General features: G+C 41.9%; 1 protein-coding gene across 10 annotated transcripts in view; it reads right to left on the reverse strand.

The window, feature by feature from the left end:
- The window catches only part of LOC117415585 (ATP-binding cassette sub-family C member 9), a 76,331-nt gene extending 56,226 nt beyond the window's left edge, over positions 1-20,105 (reverse strand). For 3 of the 10 annotated variants that reach the window (XM_059027742.1, XM_059027735.1, XM_059027737.1), the window contains exons 1-15: positions 19,946-20,102; positions 18,727-18,938; positions 17,048-17,220; positions 15,365-15,506; positions 14,553-14,674; positions 13,477-13,643; positions 12,307-12,549; positions 11,297-11,500; positions 8,481-8,645; positions 7,347-7,502; positions 6,835-6,969; positions 6,183-6,345; positions 5,157-5,197; positions 2,845-2,987; positions 1,726-1,834 (exon numbers count right to left, since the gene is read on the reverse strand). In XM_059027742.1, the coding sequence (XP_058883725.1) occupies positions 1,726-1,834; positions 2,845-2,987; positions 5,157-5,197; positions 6,183-6,345; positions 6,835-6,969; positions 7,347-7,502; positions 8,481-8,645; positions 11,297-11,500; positions 12,307-12,549; positions 13,477-13,643; positions 14,553-14,674; positions 15,365-15,506; positions 17,048-17,192 (1,935 nt within the window). In that variant the 5' untranslated portion in view covers positions 17,193-17,220; positions 18,727-18,938; positions 19,946-20,102. Of the gene's footprint in view, positions 1-1,725; positions 1,835-2,844; positions 2,988-5,156; positions 5,198-6,182; positions 6,346-6,834; positions 6,970-7,346; positions 7,503-8,480; positions 8,646-11,296; positions 11,501-12,306; positions 12,550-13,476; positions 13,644-14,552; positions 14,675-15,364; positions 15,507-17,047; positions 17,221-18,726; positions 18,939-19,945 lie in introns of all 10 variants that reach the window. The other 7 variants (XM_059027744.1, XM_059027741.1, XM_059027738.1 and 4 more) reach the window with 7 other exon arrangements.
- Between the last annotated feature and the right edge of the window lie 595 nt (positions 20,106-20,700).

Here is a 20,700-nt window from a genome sequence, read left to right on the forward strand (position 1 = left end):
TTAACGAGTCAATACACTATTAAAGGGAAGATGTATCCTTAAGTGATATACTTAAAATGTAATGCTAACGGATGAGACGTAAAATCGAGGTCCTTTTGTAAGTGACTGCAGCAGCAGTTGTTGATGCATAGTTCACCCCCTAGTCTCTGTAAGTCACTTTGGATAAAAGCGTCTGCTAAATGATTAATTAATTAATTAATTAATTAATTAATTAATTAATTAATTAATTAATTAAGGTGTTTTATTATTATTTATTTCTTAGCAGACGCCCTTATCCAGGGCGACTTACGATTGTTACAAGATATCACATTATTTTTTACATACAATTACCCATTTATACAATTGTTTTTTTACTGGAGCAATCTAGGTAAAGTACCTTGCTCAAGAGTACAGCAGCAGTGTCCCCCACCTAGGAATGAACCCACGACCCTCCGGTCAAGAGTCCAGAGCCCTAACCACTACTCCACACTGCTGCCCACTACTGTTTTATGCAACCAGCCCCTGGACTGGATGGCTCTTGAGGGCCAGAGTTGTGCACCACTGCTCTGAAGCCACAGGATTAAAGCTGAGGTGAACGTGGTTTCAGGATACTAGGTTTCAGGCCACTGCATGGCACACCAGGGAAGACTTGGGGTTTGATACAGCAAAAAACATTTCTTGAAGTGGCTTTGTGCTCCCTCAGCACTGATCAGCACTGCCTTGTGTCTCATTTTCAAGGCTTGTGGTTATTCAACAACAGTCCACACCTTGCCTTAGCTTGTTGCCTAATTATTGCACTGCTGATAGCAATGCTGAATGCTTCCTTTTATAAAGCACTACAGAGCCTCAGTAACTGTAGTTCAATCATCCTGCAGGAGTTCGGGAGGCATGGCAACAGGGGAGGCACAGATCAAGTAACACACACCCATACAACTGAAATACATGCAGCTGCTGACAGCATGTAATTTAATTTCAAATCAAATCCATTCCTGGGGAAAAGTTATTTTGTTTAATATGGAAAAGCTTGGGCCGATTTGGCCAGAAACCCACTCTATCTAATACTTCAATTAGCTGGGTCTATTTTCCCTGTGTAAAATAATTCAATATATATAAATTGTTTTTCAGCTATTACATTTTTAATAAAACTTACTGGCTCCAACTCAGGGTGGTGACATGTTATCAAAGGACAGAGCTGACAAAATAATCATATTGCTGGACATCTTTACCTAATACAAATTACTGTCCCTACCCAATTCGAAATACTGACATTTCAGCAATGACCAGCAATAAGCAGCTGTAATGGTACCTGCTGGTCAAAGCTAGTGGCTTGCTGGTTTTAAGCTGCTTGTGCTGGTTCGGGAGACTTGGTGCTGGTTGTGGAACTGGTTACATTGGTCCAAGGAAAATGAGGTCCTATGTAATTACACACTTGTCTACTCTCCTAAATGAATATTCAGAAAACCTCACTGCTGCTCAGTAAATACATATTTGCTCCAATTTCCAACTTTTAGTTGGTCAATAGTTGCTGACATGTTCAGTAGTGTTATATTATTCAAATTATTATTTAAATAAATGTTCAAGTTTCATTGCAATTAATGAACAAAATGTGCCTGTATGCTGTACTGTACTGCACATGTGATGAATGCAGAGACATTGAAAACATGTGAGTCATGTGAGAAGAAAGGACTCCAACTCCCAGAATGCTTTGGCTCTACACGCAAGTCAAGAATGATTCTTTGTACTTACAGCTCCGGGGTGTTTCTTACAGGGCTCTAAAGACACCGAGGTCTCTCCGTTCCTCCAGCTGTCATCGCCTATCTCGTCACTCAACAGAAACTCTCCCAGCTTCTGGACGCTAGGAAGAGGCGGGGCAAGGTCATTATTTACTGAAACACGTACTGAGCCAAATCAATACACAGGATCTATCTACACAGACGCAGACACATTAAATAAATAATGAATGACAACTTTGTACTGACTATGTAGATGCCACACCTAAACCAGTGCTAATGGAAACAGTGCAGTAATAAATCAAACAAAAAACGGAATGAACTGTTTAATAACTATAACATATAAAACTATGGATATTCAAACTCAGGGTAAATTCAGATTACAGACATGTAATTACATACTTATCCCACCAGCTAAGAGCAGGACAGCAGGGCATACTGGTAGTTACACAGTTATTACCTTATTAGGTGGTTAAACATGCACCACCCTCTACTGTAATATTTGTGTTTGGTGCCGCTGTATATGAACTAAACTAAAACTTACTAGTGAATGCCTACCAAGTAATAAACACATGATAATGTATTAAAAAAAGAGATTAAAATCATTATTTAAATCTTCTATCAAATTCTTGTAATCATTTCAGCCTCAGTAATTATAATTATAATTTATTTCTTAGCAGACGCCCTTATCCAGGGCGACTTACAAGATATCACATTATTTTTACATACAATTACCCATTTATACAATTGGGTTTTTACTGGAGCAATCTAGGTAAAGTACCTTGCTCAAGGGTACAGCAGCAGTCTCCTCCACCGGGGATTGAACCCATGACCCTCCGGTCAAGAGTCCAGAGCCCTAACCACTACTCCACACTGCTGCCCTATAATGATACCCAGATCATGTTCTGACAGTAATTTCTTCAGATCTCAGAAATGCCCCTCTCCAATTTCCTCCTGGAGAAGCACGAAAGGTGGTGCTGAGTCAAAGCATTGGATTTACATGGGCTGCGACTTAAATCCAAACAGCGTCAAAAAGCGTGTGTGTCTTAATGTACAGGCCCTTGTCTGCAGGGCTATTGTGTTAATACGATATGAAAACCCTGTAGACCTTTTGGGGGTCTGTATCCTTTCTTACCTGACGATGGCTTTGACTGCGAACCTGACGACAGTGGACAGCAGGAAGAGTGGCGTGACCAGGATGTGGAACAGGGCTAAGGATGCGAATGCCGCGGCTGGGCTCAGCTCTGTATTACTGGTGTAGGCGTGGGTCACGAACGTCTGTAAAATAAGGGAAGGGCCTATATAACCATTGCATGAACACTCGGATTCATATTAAACAGAGGGCCTAAACTGAAGCATGTCCAGGGACTAGAACAGTTCTCACAGGGGAATAGACAGATTTTAAAACTACTACAGAGCTAGCACAAAGCTACTGTATCTTGTTTGTTTTTATACTGATACAATAGCTTTTGCACTTGTTTAAAAAAAAGGCCCATTAGTTTGAAAATTGTATTGTTTTCATTTAGATTTTTTGGTTTGTTTGTTTGTTTGTTCGTTTGTTTGCGTGTTTGTTTATTCTAGGGCAGGGGTGGCCAGCCCTGGTCCTGGAGAGCCACAGGGTCTTCTGGTTCATTAGCCTGTCCGTCTATCCCTGGGGGGGCAGCCCTGGTCCTGGAGAGCCGCATGGTCTTCTAGTTCATTAGCCTGTCCGTCTATCCCAGGAGGGGCAGCCCTGGTTCTGGAGAGCCACAGGCTCTTCTGGTTCATTAGCCTGTCCATCTATCCCGGGAGGGGCAGCCCTGGTCCTGGAGAGCCGCATGGTCTTCTAGTTCATTAGCCTGTCCATCTATCCTGGGGGGGGGGGCAGCCCTGGTCCTGGAGAGCCGCATGGTCTTCTGGTTTTCGTTCCACCCAAGTTCTCAATGACTTCACTGAACCGATTACACCGTGTAACAATTTTTTTTTTTTTTTTGTTCCTGGGTAGTAAGTGTTATTTCCTAATTGCTTATGTCTCAAAAGTATAGAAAATGGCTATTATTCCCCACAAACTTTGCTTTTGTGACCAGGACAGTGATATTTTGAAATTTACCTATTTTCCAGAACATTCCAGATAGATTCAGTGCTGAGTAAACTTGGAGTAACTTCTAGAACTTTCTAGAACTTTCCAGTAATATAAATAGTAGTATAAATACAGGGGCTTTAAGCTCACCATTTCAGTTTAGTTTCAGCTGCCTAAGTGGATACATATCTGCATTTTTCTGAGATGGCATCAAGAGGCTGCAAGCATCCGGCAGACGCATTTTGAGACTTTAAAATGGTGGCATTCCTGCTGGGTCTCCAAGGCGAATTTTACCAAGTTTCCCTGCTATCTTTGCCTTTGGAACAGCAGGGACACCAAGGCGCACTACCACAGGCAGGACTGGCCACAGTGGACCGAGTTCTCTGTGGGGAGGAACAACGTCAAGTGGGAGCCACTGGTGGACTCCCAGAAGGTGCTGATGCCACCACTGCACATCAAATTGGGCCTTATGAAACAATTTGTCAGAGCTCTAGATAAGGAGTCGGCAGCCTTCAAGTACCTTCAAGACTTCTTCCCTAAGCTGTCTGAGGCAAAGGTCAAAGCCGGTGTCTTCGTCGGACCGCAGATAAAGAAGATCCTGGAGTGCAATGAATTCCCCAAGAAGCTCACTAGTAAGGAGAAAGCGGCTTGGAACAGCTTTGTCGCAATGGTTCGGGGCTTCCTGGGCAATCACAAGGCCGAAAACTATGTGGAGCTGGTTGAGACTCTGGTGAAGAACTACGGCACAATGGGCTGTAGGATGTCCCTCAAAGTCCATATCCTTGATGCTCATCTTGATAAATTCAAGGAGAACATGGGAGCGTACTCGGAGGAGCAAGGCGAGCGCTTCCACCAGGATATACTGGACTTTGAACGCCGCTACCAAGGACAGTATAACGAGAACATGATGGGAGACTACATTTGGGGGCTGATTCGTGAAAGTGATTTACAGTATAATCGTAAATCTCTAAAAACTACTCACTTCTAAATCTTTTGTAGTCATTTTTGTATTACTTTAGTATAAATACATGTTAATTTGGATTCATATGTTGTTTATTTCTGACTTTATGTGAACGAAAAGACACAAATTCGCCCGTTTTCTCATTGGAAATAGGTAAATTTCAAAATATCACTGTCCTGGTCACAAAAGCAAAGTTTGTGGGGAATAATAGCCATTTTCTATACTTTTGAGGCATAAGCAATTAGGAAATAACACTTACTACCCAGGAACAAAAATTGTGTTACATAGTGTTATTTTCTTAATTGGTCAACACTAACATATTTTCCAGGTCTTTAGCCATTGATGATTTAAAGACACCCAGAAAACCTGCAGGATTGTGCCTCTCCAGGACCAGGGTTGACCAGGTCTAGCAAATGCAATAACTTACCGCTAACACAGCTGCTATCGGGATGGCAGCATTCATGAAAACTGTGGAAGGAAATGAAAGAAAAGAAATATCGATTACCGTGCAATGTAAAACTGAATATATAAATGCTGTGTCTTTTGGGAGTGGCATCCTGTAGCTATCATGTATTTGCACAAACATTTCTCAGTTTCGTATGGTTGAGGTAGATATGACTGTCAACATTAAGTTCAACACTGAGATATATGAGTACACTTAATCAATCCCATGAACATACTAGTGCCTTCAATTTAAAGTCATCCTTACAAGAAAAAAAATGCAGTATATTGAAGTGTAATAAATGGGATGGGACAGTATATATATATATTTCTTTTTTTACTAATTTTTATTGGAAAATCCATATATATATTGTGACAAAAAAATGAAATACATGCCAGAACATATGTATGAAACAGTACAGTTTGTCAATGTATTAAAAACTAAATTAAAAAGTATTTAGGAATATATTATCCAGTAAAAGAACAGCATCAATTCTTGATTGTGTTCCATATATTCCTCTATATGTAATATTCTGAGATTCTGAAATAATAATAATAATAATAATAATAATAATAATAATAATAATAATAATAATAATAATAATAAATATGACACTGAGTGACATTGGGGACATTGGAAATGTTTGTCATTGAATTGAAGTTTCCTTTTGAGTGTTTATTGCTATGGATGATAGTGTACATATACAAATATATATTGTGGATAAGTGCAACATACTGGGCTACATTCTCACCATGTACTCCACATAGTCATTAGCTTACATTTAAGAGAAACGAGTAAGAGATACCTTCAGACTATCACAAGCCTCTAAATTAAATGTCTGCGCTCTGTATCTGTGCTAGTGGCGATTCGCAGTGAAGAGCTTTGAGAATCCAGCCCATTGTGTACCAACACTGTACATTAGAAGCGGTGTTGGTTATTACAGTCTATTGAATGATCTGGACCCCCTAGCCTATGTGAGCAGGGTCACTGACGTCCTGAAGATCCTCTTACTGGACAGCGAGGTGTAGAGCGCAAACGTTTTGAGGCTGGTGAGCTCCTTCACTCTGGTCTCCTCCACACTGCTGCAGAAGATGTTCTCCCAAGCATACAGCTTCAGCAGCTTGATGCCCTTCAGAATCTCATTGGTCTTCTTCAGCCTGTCTGTGGAGTAATCCTGGGAAAAGGGATACGACAAGATGACCTCTCCAGGAAAATGTAGTGTAGATACTTCAAGGAAATATATTTCTGTATTACACTTCTTTAATGTGGTCCATGAAGAAACTGGCACAATTCAAATTAAAAAAAAAAATGTAATCTACTAATCAGTTCTTAAAGGTGTGTTAAGGTAGCAGAGCTATGTCATACATAGAGAAAAAAAATATTACACTGTAATCAATCAAATGAAAACTCATAACAGATTAAACTGTGCAAGGATGGTGCCTAGATAAGGAAGGCTTCCATGCATACTTTGTGCAAAGCTTGCTGTTGTTTTTTTCTAAATTTAAACCTTGCAAATTTCTTGAGTGTCCCCTTGCACCATCCAAGCATAACCCTTTTATCGTATGCAATGTAATCCCTCCTTATCGTTGTATCATTCTTGCTTAGATCCACCTTCAAACGTGCACTCATGGCCTTCGGTTTGAATGGTATGGGCAGTACTCACCAGGGTGCTCTTCTGTGCATCAGCCAGCTTGGTTGCTATGAAGTACTGAATTGGAGCTAGGAGCACTATCACACACGCACCAATCAGAGCGCTGAAACCCAGCAGGTAATGCAAGAGGATAACTCCCATGATGATCTGTGGCAGACAAATCAAAACTGGATTTGCATTAGCTTACATCAGGGCACTTTTCTTAAGACTCAAATATAGGGTTTATCTACAGTATATTTTATAAAGGCAATCACATATGATTACATATTATGAGTATATGTGTATTAAACTTCACAGTGGCCATTTAAAAGTCTGATAAGGTAAACAGGTAAATATAAGAAATCCTGCGGAATTTGAAAATCTGCTTATAATTTGCAAAACAGGCACTATACTTGGTAACTGTAGGTTTGGAATTAAACAATAGTTTGATAAACTGTACATGACATATTTTTGTAATTGACCACCACAGTGGGGCTAGCTCATGGAAGCTTCCATTCTTCTAGAATCTTACTTCTATGCTCTACCTGCACGGGCATAGCCCACAAATTTGGGCACAGGAACAGGAACCACATGAGCTGGTTTGTTTCTATGGCGACCAGGTTGTTGATCTGCCCCAGGGTCATCTCTCCCATGGACATGTTGGACGTGGAGAGGCGGAGCATCTTGTTGTATATCATAGCCTGCATTGGGGAAGAGAGCAGCTTTGGAGGTAGATGGGGCGGTGGGTCAGGCAGGCTGGCAGTGCTTGATTAACGGGTTTAGTCAGGTAATGCAATGCGATAGATAATTTATTAAAGCATAGACTAGACAACACTACAACATTATCCATATTGTACACTACAGTTTTTTGCCTTTGGTATTCCTGCCCATAAATGAGCTTGCAGATAAGTGGAGAGGCTGACCGTAGGGAAGCCATGGGCAGGGGGGCAGGATAGCTGCCCTCCCCTGTTAGACAAAGGCAAAAAGCAGGTGGAGGCTGGGGAGGAGGAGGCAGACTCTGACGCACAGAGAGGATGTAATTGATTGAAGTAAGATATAAATCCTTGGACGTATTGTTTATCGAGGATGAATAAGATACTATATATTCGATTGATGATTTGATATTGGAAGTGGCTAAAATATGCTTGAGGTTTACGTGATTGGATCTAAAGTTAAAGTGAGTTCTCTGCCTGAACCACCACTTTGCTTAATTTCCATCATATGAGCATCATTGTTTTAAAAGGTTATAGAACACACTGCAGTGTTTATAAGAAAAGCATCACTTCAGCCATGCTGTATCCAATGGTGGCATTATTGTGGCGATTCACTTTTAGATTTGTATTCAGAAATAAATGGATGTATCGTAATTCAACATTGAAAACACTCCTCAGCTTTTTGATATTAACATCCTTTTAACATCCTTAAAGGGAAAGTCTCATTGGGAACACTTGACATGAGACTTCCCCTTTAAATGCTACTACGAATACATCAAACAACGGATTGTAGAGATCAATGAGCCACACAGAGCTCAAGGTCCATCATTCCTGCTCTAAACCATCACAGACCAAGTTAGTGCATGACCTTTGTGAGGGCCCTATTTCAATGTTTTTTTTTAATGATTATTATAACAGAACCAATTAACCTTGCAGAAAACCAACAGAAGAACGGCCATAGCTTACCAGCAAGGCCCCACGAAGGTTGATTCCTGTTTCAATGGTCACGTAATAAGAGGCCTGTAAAAATGTCCTCTGGAGAATTAGAGCCAAGAAGAGGAGGACTGCCAGAACAAAAGTGTTCTCCAGCAGCTCATGAGACGACAAGAAATAGACACCCAAACCACTTGCCTGAAAACAAAGAAATAAATAAACACTGCAGTTGACTGCGGAAGCACAAGTCAACTAAATGATTTATTTCAACCTTAACCACATACCAGACAGTAAGAGATACCCGGGAGGTGTTCTGAGCTGTATTAGTTTGATGCATTGTGTTCATTTGAGTGTTATATTGCGTACACACAACTACTCTACCTGCTGTATATGCAGAACAACTTGTTTTGAATTCTGGCCAAACCGTTCTATATTAGGCATGAAAATAAAAATCATGTAATTGTTTGAAACACACACACACACTTTTATTACTTATTCTATTACATTACCCAGGTGGCTGTTTGAGCTTTCAATCAGCTATGTTTTGCCCCATATGGCTTAAAAGCAAAATATATATATCCTCCTTAAACACAGCACAGACAGTGAGAGTGCGAGAGTGCGAGGAGAGGCAGGAATTTTATTGAGTCTCCTTAAACACAGCATAGAGAGCGAGAGTGCGAGAGTGCGAGAGTGCGAGGAGAGGCAGGAATTTTATTGAGTCTCCTTAAACACAGCACAGACAGTGAGAGTACGAGAGTGTGAGAGTGCGAGGAGATGCAGGAATTGTCCACGTCACAAAGATATGCAGGGCCTCTGTAGCCAGGCTTTGCTGTCCCTAGAACTACTGTTTTCCTTATGACAGTTTACTATGGTATTTTTGCACTGTATTTTTGTAGTTTTACAATGCTTTTACCATGGCTTTACTATGCATTTATCATAGTTTATTCTGGTTTGCCATGTTAATTAATGTGCTTTACAATACCTCTCTGTTCTTTACAATGCTTCCCTATACTTTATTACACTTTGCTACACTTTTACTGTGAGAAAATTTTATAAGGATTATGCTGTGCTTATTATTCATAAAAAAGTGGTCACTAGCTTTTCAAATTCAAAACCACAATAATAATGATATTAACAATAATAATAATCACTGAATTAAAAAACCTTAAAGTACCATTGAAGTTGTCTCGTAGTGCCCTGTCATTGGAGATCATTTGTGAACGAGAGGGTCAAACAATAGATTGTGTCCAAAAAAAACTTCTATACTGAAACATCAAGATACAGCACATTGCATCACAGTACCTCGCTCTGCCTGTGAGGAATGCGTACAGTGCCCTGTGTGTGGAGTGCACAGTAGGAATGCGTACAGTGCCCTGTGTGTGGAGTGCACAGTAGGAATACGTACAGTGCCCTGTGTGTGGAGTGCACAGTAGGAATGCGTACAGTGCCCTGTGTGTGGAGTGCACAGTAGGAATACGTACAGTGCCCTGTGTGTGGAGTGCACAGTAGGAATGCGTACGGTGCCCTGTGTGTGGAGTGCACAGTAGGAATGCGTACGGTGCCCTGTGTGTGGAGTGCACAGTAGGAATGCGTACAGTGCCCTGTGTGTGGAGTGCACAGTAGGAATGCGTACGGTGCCCTGTGTGTGGAGTGCACAGTAGGAATGCGTACGGTGCCCTGTGTGTGGAGTGCACAGTAGGAATACGTACAGTGCCCAGTGTGTGGCGTGCACAGTAGGAATACATACAGTGCCCTGTGTGTGGAGTGCACAGTAGGAATGCGTACAGTGCCCTGTGTGTGGAGTGCACAGTAGGAATGCGTACGGTGCCCTGTGTGTGGAATGCACAGTAGGAATGCGTACGGTGCCCTGTGTGTGGAGTGCACAGTAGGAATGCGTACGGTGCCCTGTGTGTGGAGTGCACAGTAGGAATGCGTACGGTGCCCTGTGTGTGGAGTGCACAGTAGGAATGCGTACAGTGCCCTGTGTGTGGAATGCACAGTAGGAATACGTACAGTGCCCTGTGTGTGGAGTGCACAGTAGGAATGCGTACAGTGCCCTGTGTGTGGAGTGCACAGTAGGAATGCGTACAGTGCCCTGTGTGTGGAGTGCACAGTAGGAATGCGTACAGTGCCCTGTGTGTGGAATGCACAGTAGGAATACGTACAGTGCCCAGTGTGTGGCGTGCACAGTAGGAATACGTACAGTGCCCTGTGTGTGGAGTGCACAGTAGGAATGCGTACAGTGCCCTGTGTGTGGAGTGCACAGTAGGAATGCGTACGGTGCCCTGTGTGTGGAATGCACAGTAGGAATGCGTACGGTGCCCTGTGTGTGGAGTGCACAGTAGGAATGCGTACGGTGCCCTGTGTGTGGAGTGCACAGTAGGAATGCGTACGGTGCCCTGTGTGTGGAGTGCACAGTAGGAATGCGTACGGTGCCCTGTGTGTGGAGTGCACAGTAGGAATGCGTACGGTGCCCTGTGTGTGGAGTGCACAGTAGGAATGCGTACGGTGCCCTGTGTGTGGAGTGCACAGTAGGAATGCGTACAGTGCCCTGTGTGTGGAGTGCACAGTAGGAATGCGTACAGTGCCCTGTGTGTGGAGTGCACAGTAGGAATGCGTACAGTGCCCTGTGTGTGGAGTGCACAGTAGGAATGCGTACAGTGCCCTGTGTGTGGAGTGCACAGTAGGAATGCGTACAGTGCCCTGTGTGTGGAGTGCACAGTAGGAATACATACAGTGCCCTGTGTGTGGAGTGCACAGTAGGAATGCGTACAGTGCCCTGTGTGTGGAGTGCACAGTAGGAATGCGTACAGTGCCCTGTGTGTGGAGTGCACAGTAGATATACGTACCGTGACGTTCTTCTGCTCGCTGCTCTCGGGGCTGTTCCTGCCGCCGAGCCGCATGAGGATGCAGTAGATGCAGAGCGGTCCAGCGAAGCCCAGCAGGTCGGCCAGGTAGCGGAAGGTGCTGCTAAGGAGGATGGGCCTCCCGAACGCATGGTACATGGACCTCCAGATAGATGGGCTCTTGTCAGCCTGGTCTGCCACCATCTTCTAACAACAGACAGCAGACAGGACAGTAAGAGAACACACTCACTAGCCTTGAGAACTCACAATCCTGAGCATCAATCTTCCACAAGCACAGATTCAATCAACAGACAGCAGACAGGACAGTAAGAGAATACACTCACCAGCCTTGAGAACTCACAAGCCTGAGCATCAATCTGCCACAAGCACAGATTCAATCAACAGACAGCAGACAGGACAGTAAGAGAACACACTTACCAGCCTTGAGAACTCACAAGCCTGTGCATCAATCTGCCACAAGCACAGATTCAAGCTGTATTGCTGTACATTCTGAGATGAGTGATTCATGAAATCCATTTTGTTTAGCACTCATTTATGAATAAACAAAAACAGGCTTTTAATGTTTTTCATTTTTGTACACTGCATTTATACCTCCTTTCAAACCTATATATATAGAAGCTAATTATTAAAATAGTGAGTTTTCAGTTTATCAATTACTGGTCTTCTTCATTAAGTATTTCTAGTGATTGATGAGTATCCTACTAGATCTTAACTCTCCTTGGATATGGAGCTGTTTGCTGGTTTTGAATTCTTTCATACAGAGCCGGAGAGATGGTCATCATGGCTCCCATTTGTCCGATAATATCAGTTCACCAGTCATTATCATTATAAGACAGAACATACCTACAGTAGCAGAGTTTCCCCAACTACAGCGTTATACAGGGGGAGCCCAATAGCCCAAAAGTAAATAAACTCCAGTCAAATGTGAATGGTGGCACCTAGTCTCCTGACACCAAGCACCAAACACACCTCAGCAAGGTTGCGTGACTAACCCTTTGCTCCTCATAGGCGTCCTTCAGGCGTATGTAGTTAGTCAAAGCCCTCATCGCAATGGGCAGTTTCCCGATCTTCTTCAGGTCAATCGGCCTCTTGTGCGCGCCGATGATCAGCGGGTTCATCCACCAGTACGTGGCCTTGGACAGTAAATTTACAAACGGCTGCAAGAATCTGACGCCCAAATCTTGCAGGTCCTCTGGGGGCTTTACTTTCTGAGGGTTTGCAAAAAAGACATACCTCTGGAAAAAAGACAGGTACAACTGAAAGTGTTAGGAACTGCCTCAGCTCGGATCAGACAGGTACAACTGAAAGAGTTAGGAACTGCCTCAGCTCGATACAGGGTGGTCACGCCGTCACTAACCCTGGCATTCAATTAGAATTACAGTGCCGCTATCCTTACAGCGGCTTTTAAAAACAGGACAAAATAACTAAAACTATGATAACTGTATCAACTGCATTTAATAATAACACTGCAAAACATGACAACAAAACTGCAGTTACCTTTAACACAGTTGTTGTTTGATTTATCATTTTGTATATAAGTTGCCATAAAGATGTCAGCGCCAAAATTCAAATTGAATTCTCAGGGAATTGAAAGCCAAAGCTCTTAACTCTAAAGTGTCATCAGCGCAACACAGCCAATAAAGTTATACAACTAGAAATAAACAACTCACACATGTGACTGAGGAGCTAGTGATTAGTCTTAGGGTTCCAGTTTGTTTTAGAATTGTAAAAAAAACCTTTAAAAAGCTACCTTGAACAAAAACAACGGGCAGGACGGGCTACGACGCGTTCCAACTATAGATGGGAGAACATTAAAAACAGAAGAATGCAGCACTTTATTTTATGAAAAGCATCCTTTAACTGGGTTAGGAGCAAGAAGCAAAGTGCAAAGGGTTCACATTTGTATAGCACCCTGTATAGTGTGTATGTTACCCTTCATACATTTCCAGTGAGACTGCATTATGTCAGTTCTGCTGCGATTGTAAATAGCAAGGACTCAACGGAGCTAGAAAGCCTTCATGGACAGACAGTCAGACAAAGAAAACTCTTTAGCCTGTGATAAGCAATGCTTTAAGTGCTTTTTCATACCTCGATCCCGTCTATCACTACAGTCTTCAGTTCCGCACAGCATGTGTACATGAAACACTCTGCCTTAGACTTACCCTGACCCTGATCACATTGATCTCCACTGCCATCAGCAGTCCATACAGAATGACCAGCATGGCTGTGATGCAGAACCTCAGGTGCTGGATCCCAAAGTTGTGCTCGTAGTACTTCACCAGCTTGATGGTCTTCGTGATAAACGCCAGCACCCAGTAGATAAACAGGGCTGTGGAACACGAAGGACAAACATCATTCCCAGATAAACGACTGCGAATTCAACTGGGCGGCTGTGACAGAAAACAACAAGCAAGGAACCAGACGATTCGCTGGATCAGGGCAGGGGCGGCGGGGGGGGGGTAATGATAATATTAAAACGAATGCTGACTGACTGAGACACCTCGTCGCCACGCTAAGATCAGATGTTTATCTGGGATAACAAAACTATAAAGAAAAACCCAATGTGGTTCTAGAGTAGTGGTACTCACTTGTGGTTCTTCCAATCCATTCCAGTTCTTCAGGACTTTTGAAACTGTGCTAGGTTCCCTAGCCATTTTTGTTAATGCTGAATAATTGGGATCCTTTAAGAATTGACAAAGTTTTGAGAACAATCGGCTACCAGGAACTGGATGAGTATTGATGGCCTCTTCTTGGTCATGTTCTTATGTTTTTGGATCGCAGTTGTTTTATGATTAATTATCAATTAGAATCTAAAATAAAAACCCAACTGTAACACTGTGTATTAGAATGTGCATTAGCTAACACATGGAATAAAATACCTCCTGTCTAAAGGTACACTTTGTTTTTCATAATTGGAACGCATTACAGTCTTTTCATTAGCATAATTTCAAACAGACAGCCTCTCAAAAAAAAAAAAAGAAAAATCGTGCAAACAGCATCTGTAGAGCATTTTGGTGTGTGGCAAAGAATGAACAGAAAACAACACTGACTGATGATTGGCCGGCAAAATAATCACAACACAATAGGAATGAATTGGATTTGAAATATGCACACCTGCTCCTGGGCGTGCTGATCATGTATCTGGACGCAGTTCTCAGGTTTCACATGCCTGACACATCACACCCTGCCATGCTCAGCACACGCACTCACTGAAGATCCCAGCACGCCATTCACTTACCCAGGAGCAGCTTGGGGAAGTTGGAGGTTTCGATGTTGTGATAGTAGACTACAGACGTAGTGGCAGCTATGAACCCCATGAACGCAGGCAGGAAAAGGTGCAGGTGGCGGGATTTCATATACCTAAAAGGAAAGAAGGAATAGTAGTTCAAAAGCGTACAATCTCAATGCTAAGTGGTCTTTGATATGACTTAGGTTACCTACTTCCAAATCAATACAAATGCCATTAATAGAAGATACTGAACATTTTCCAGTGAAGCTTCTGAATACTTCAAATAACTCTAAGTTCATATTTAATTCATTGACAAAGGGATTTTATACAGATAATTCAGAATGCAATGGAGTAACCCCATCTAAAGTGTTTTGCAGTATACTTTTCCATGCTTACAGTAGGTATTTACTGTACTTAGTACCATGGTTCATCATACTTCTATGTGATTGTCCTTGCTAGCCTATGCCTATCTATGCTTTAACTTTGCCTCTCTAAACTTTGCTAGGTGTGTACCATGGTACTGCATAAACAAGGTTCCATCCCAGGAAGCAAAGCAAAGGGAACATAGATTCTGTGTGGTCCAGTGGTTAAAGAAAAAGGCTTGTAACCAAGAGGTCCCCGGTTTAAATCCCGGCTCACTTACTGATTCACTGTGTGGCCCTGAGCAAGTCACTTAACCTCCTTGTGCTCCGTCTTTCGGGTGAGACGTTGTTGTAAGTGACTCTGCAGCTGATGCATAGTTCAGACACCAAAGTCTCTGTAAGTCGCCTTGGATAAAGGCGTCTGCTAAATAAACAAATAATAATAATTATGTGACTCACCCATCAGAAACGATCCCTTCAGCTGTTTCACACACATGGACGAACAGAAGTGTAAACGTTAGGATCCACCTCATGTTGTGTCCCGGGAAGTGTAACCAGGTGTTGTGATGGATCTGGACCTTAGAGCTCTGACTCCCCCAGCCTGAGCCAAGAACACAAAACAACGTCAGTGTGTTTTCAAAGCACCGCTCAGACCTGTATTACTTATCTACAACGTCAGTGTGTTTTCAAAGCACCGCTCAGACCTGTAGGACTTATCTACAACGTCAGTGTGTTTTCAAAGCACCGCTCAGACCTGTAGGACTTATCTACAACGTCAGTGTGTTTTCAAAGCACCGCTCAGACCTGTAGGACTTATCTACAACGTCAGTGTGTTTTCAAAGCACTGCTCAGACCTGTAGGACTTATCTACAACGTCAGTGTGTTTTCAAAGCACTGCTCAGACCTGTAGGACTTATCTACAACGTCAGTGTGTTTTCAAAGCACCGCTCAGACCTGTAGGACTTATCTACAACGTCAGTGTGTTTTCAAAGCACCGCTCAGACCTGTATTACTTATCTACAACGTCAGTGTGTTTTCAAAGCACCGCTCAGACCTGTAGGACTTATCTACAACGTCAGTGTGTTTTCAAAGCACCGCTCAGACCTGTAGGACTTATCTACAACGTCAGTGTGTTTTCAAAGCACTGCTCAGACCTGTAGGACTTATCTACAACGTCAGTGTGTTTTCAAAGCACCGCTCAGACCTGTAGGACTTATCTACAACGTCAGTGTGTTTTCAAAGCACCGCTCAGACATGTCGGACTTATCTGTGAAATATGTTGGAAATATTAGTTCTGGTTTAATGGAGTGTGAAACAAAGTTTTAAAATCAATTGCCTCCCCCTATATTAGCAATATTATTACCTTATCAGAGCAGGAACTGGTAACACTTTTTCAAAAAGGGTGCGTTACTAAATACTGTTACTGATGGCTTTATCTATAACATGCTATTGCTGCATGTGGAAGCACTGTATGTGGCTCAGTTGTGACTCTAAGTAGCATGGCTTCAGTCCATGAATAGTATATTAAGTGCTCACAATACTAGTACCCTAAAGAGGGTTAATACAGTGCAGCTTGATCAAGAAAACAAAGATAGACTTTTCACAATAGTGCATTCTCTCATCAAAATACAATGCAACGAAGACTGTGTGAATGTCATATTCTACAGCAAAGTCTCTGTGATTTTAATAAGGACTGATATGCCTGGACAAAACAGAGCACAACTGTAGGAAACTGTAAGTCTGCCTCCTGGCGCTGAGTGCATAAGGCAATCAGAATTTACTGTACGCAGGAAAATAAAAAAAGTTGCATTATTATAAAATACAGATTACCTCGCCTTTCAAAGCATTGCTTAAACTAGACTTTTTCCCAAAATAAGTCAAAAATGTATTTTATCCCTTTCTTTCTTCCTGGTCTCGTGTTGGAAGACACTTTCGCCTGGGCTGAATGCCCTTTAATGGGACTCACAGCTCAAGTCGTTCCTGTAATGTGATCCACACCAGTAGGCTTAGGGTGCGTTTGGAATTGTTACTTTGTCCTAATTATGGAGCAATTACCTAATGTTCTTTAATAAGGGACAGGGTTGGTTTTGGAGCATTATCTGAACAATTCTTTCAAGAGCGAAAGGAAGTTCATTTACATACCGATGAACAATATGGGGAAGGTGATGAACAGCAGGAAGACATGGGGGACCAGGTTGAGAGCATCAACAAAACAGCCATTGTCCAAGACCCCATCGTCCACACTGTAGGCTGAAGCATTATCGTTACCACAGAACGAGAGAGGCATGACTCTTGTTCAGCTCTGGAAGGCCTGGCTTGGGGGGAACAAGAGTACAATTAGAGGGAAGAGAGCAACAGCTGCTCAGGTGCTCAACCACAGTATAAAACATGCATTTCTGGGCCTGGTTAGCAATGAGCACTAATTCAGCAACGTAACCCACATCCCAAACATCCTCAGAGTTACGAACAAACCCCACACTTACAAACTGACTGCTCAACTAACCACATCCCAAACATCCTCAGAGTTACGAGGTATGTATCGTTTGTATCGTGATACAAGACCAAAAGCACAACGTAGCTCATTGCAGTTCACCAAATGGTTCTTGAATCAAGAATCAAGATATTATGTTTCATGACATTAAGAAAACGAAAAACCATCACATGTATCGTAATACATATTGTATCGCGACCTGCATATTGCGAAAAGCATCGTATCGTGACATTAGGGAATCATAACACCCTTGCTTCTAATACAGTAATAAATACTACCATACAGCTATACCAGAAATATTACTTGGCAACGCTATCTTTGTATTTTTCTTCGAACAATATGTGTTTGTCTTTATTGTTTTCTTCCAGAAAGGAGACCATCAGATCGTCAACTTATTTTTGATAAAGGGTTTAACTATAGCTGGATGATTATGAGTAAAGACTAAAGAATAAAATGGTCTTAGCAGAGTGCTGGTCCGCGCATGTGTCTTTATGGTGTGTTCACTTTGAGTAATGTGTCACTGCAGAGCAATCCTGTGTGGTGACTAATGCCGAGCAATTCTGTGTGGTGACTCAGGTTTGAGGGACCACAGCACAGCTTTGATTTCAGTGAACCTGCAGCCAGTGGAAGGCGTGTGCTCTTGATATGAGTCTAAATATTACATAGTCAGCACCTCACAATGTAAGAACTGTACTTCTTAAAACACATATGAAAATCAAGTTATAAGAAATACTATTCAGATTAGTGGATCTTTTATAACTGCATATTGTACAAGCAGGCATGAAACGCGTTGTATATCATATCCATTTGAAACTACTGCATATATTTGCTGCTGCTTGTTTTTAGTTGGTGTACACACATGACACGCTCTGTTGTAAAATAAAGTGCACTTTCTCACCAGCTTATTAAATGGCATTACAAGTTCTAAAATAAACACTTAAAAAAACCTAACGTTGAGCCACGAATAATTGAACTTATAACACGGTGTAGCCCACCCCTAGTCAGTAACGATAGAGAAATCATCGACTTTATTTAAAACTGTTAGCATGCGCATCATGACAATGGCAATGCAAGATATGTGACACACACAAGACAAAAAAAAACATGCAGATAGCTCAATAATGTAACATTTCTGAAAGCAGATATAGCTTTAAGGTGTTTAAAAATAGCCCCACGCTTAAACCCACCCCAGGCTTTGTGAATTACTTAAACTTTATGAAGAAGTGCGTGCAGGCTGTAATCTTAACAGTACGGCAATAAAACGTATATTTAAAATTAAAAGGGCTCCTTGTGTTATTGACACCATACAGGAAATAAAATATAACCTTACCTCGACAACAATATATTATATTTATGTATATATCCCGTTGGTTATTTGTTCACATTGATTCCTATTCGCTGATTTTCGTGCAATGGAGAAGTATTCTATGAGTGTACGCTGCTTATTTTTAGACGCGCCGGATCAGCTGCCTGCTCGGCTGCCTCCTATCGAGTTTCTAACCCAAGAATCTCTTCTGGGACTCGCTTTCTTCTGTGACGGACCTGTCAATAACAGTGGACGGAAGAAAGTGTAAAAAATGAATCCTTTCTCATGGACATATTGAATACGATGCTGAATAACATGTATAGAAACGACGTTAAATACTACTACTACTACGACTACTACTACTACTACTACTACTACTACTACTACTACTACTACTACTACTACTAATAATAATAATAATAATAATAATAATAATAATAATAATAATAATAATAATAATAACACCCTAAACCACAGCGGCTATTCTGTAGTAGGGTTTTTCTTAATGTTGGTTTAATTTTCGATTTATATATGGACAATTGGTAATAACCATGCATGTTTAATGATTTTCAAAACCTTAAACCGTCACAAATTGACATGGCAATTTAAGTATCCATTGTCTAAATATTCTGCCAAGGAGTCACGCTGGGGTACAGCACAGTTCTTCAGGGAATGGTCAGGCTTTACCAACGCGATGTCCAACATTCTCTATGCAGCGTCGTTAACCACGGATTATATTAAGGGTACAGTACATGCTGCTGCTCAGTCGCCTATAGCCTGTGTTTGCAATGTGTAAAAATATGGTGGAAAAAATGACACATTAAAGAGCTACGATCCTGCAAACCTACAACACGTCCTGTAAGTTATGCCGTTTTAAATGCACATAAAATAAAGATATCTGAATGTAGGTTAATTATATTCCGTAACATATAAATGCCGCATTTTTGAGAACCCTTATCAGCATTATTCGTTCAGGAAATGTCATTCTATTTGTGCAAAGCACAGAACGTTTGCATTATTGCCCATATCAAATCACCACAGTAAACCGGTAGAAAATGCGGTTCCTACCTATTCATTCCGAAGCATCATTATGTAATGTCCCGCTGTCTCTGCATACACACACACACACACACACACACACACACACACACACACACACACACACACACACACACACACACACATCAATAAAACATTTGATTTAAACCCCTGTAAATATGTATGTATGTTTGTTTAGACTCACCGGTGAAATGGGGATTCAGCTTTCGTTTCTGATGTCTTGTGTTTGGTAATTTCAAGGAGACCGCATGTGCATTGATTAAAGGCACAGGAACGATCAGCTGGCAATGGTGCAATACATTACAGCTGATACAGCTCTGCCTGGAACTACAGTGCAGCGAGCCCGATGCTTTCGGAAATGAAGCATTCATTACCTATGAGCCTGCAGCGAGTGGTCTCCTGATAGGCACACACATCCATTCATAAAACTGTCTTGCACAGCATATGTTTACATTTCAGAGGCAATGGAAATACCATACACAAGAAGAAGAAGAAGAAGAAGAAGAAGAAGAAGAAGAAGAAGAAGAAGAAGAAGAATAACAAAGATGATGATAGCCCTAATACTACTTCATCACTCTGCTATAGATCAAGAAGCAACACAGATTTAGTGGGTTCTTTACGGGAAACCCCTGTAAATATTTTAATGTCAAGGAAACCCCTGTAGATATTTTCATCAAGGGCTTATAAGGTAATTCCCTCCCTTCAACATATTTAAAACCAGAGCAGGAAGGACACCTGCCTTGCCAAATGCCCCCGGCTGGATTTCCATTCCATTGTCTTGGGAGAGCTCAGTGATTAATAATTGCTGCTGGAGATCAATGAGCGTGGCAATAACAGGATAACTCAGGGGAAGGATGGGGACTCAGAGGATCGTGTTCCTTTCTTGCACCACGCAGAGCGCAGTGACACAACAGCCTTCCCGACTCTGGGCTAGTCTCA

Source organism: Acipenser ruthenus, chromosome 7 (genome assembly GCF_902713425.1).
Source record: "Acipenser ruthenus chromosome 7, fAciRut3.2 maternal haplotype, whole genome shotgun sequence".
In the NCBI taxonomy this organism is placed as follows: domain Eukaryota; kingdom Metazoa; phylum Chordata; class Actinopteri; order Acipenseriformes; family Acipenseridae; genus Acipenser; species Acipenser ruthenus.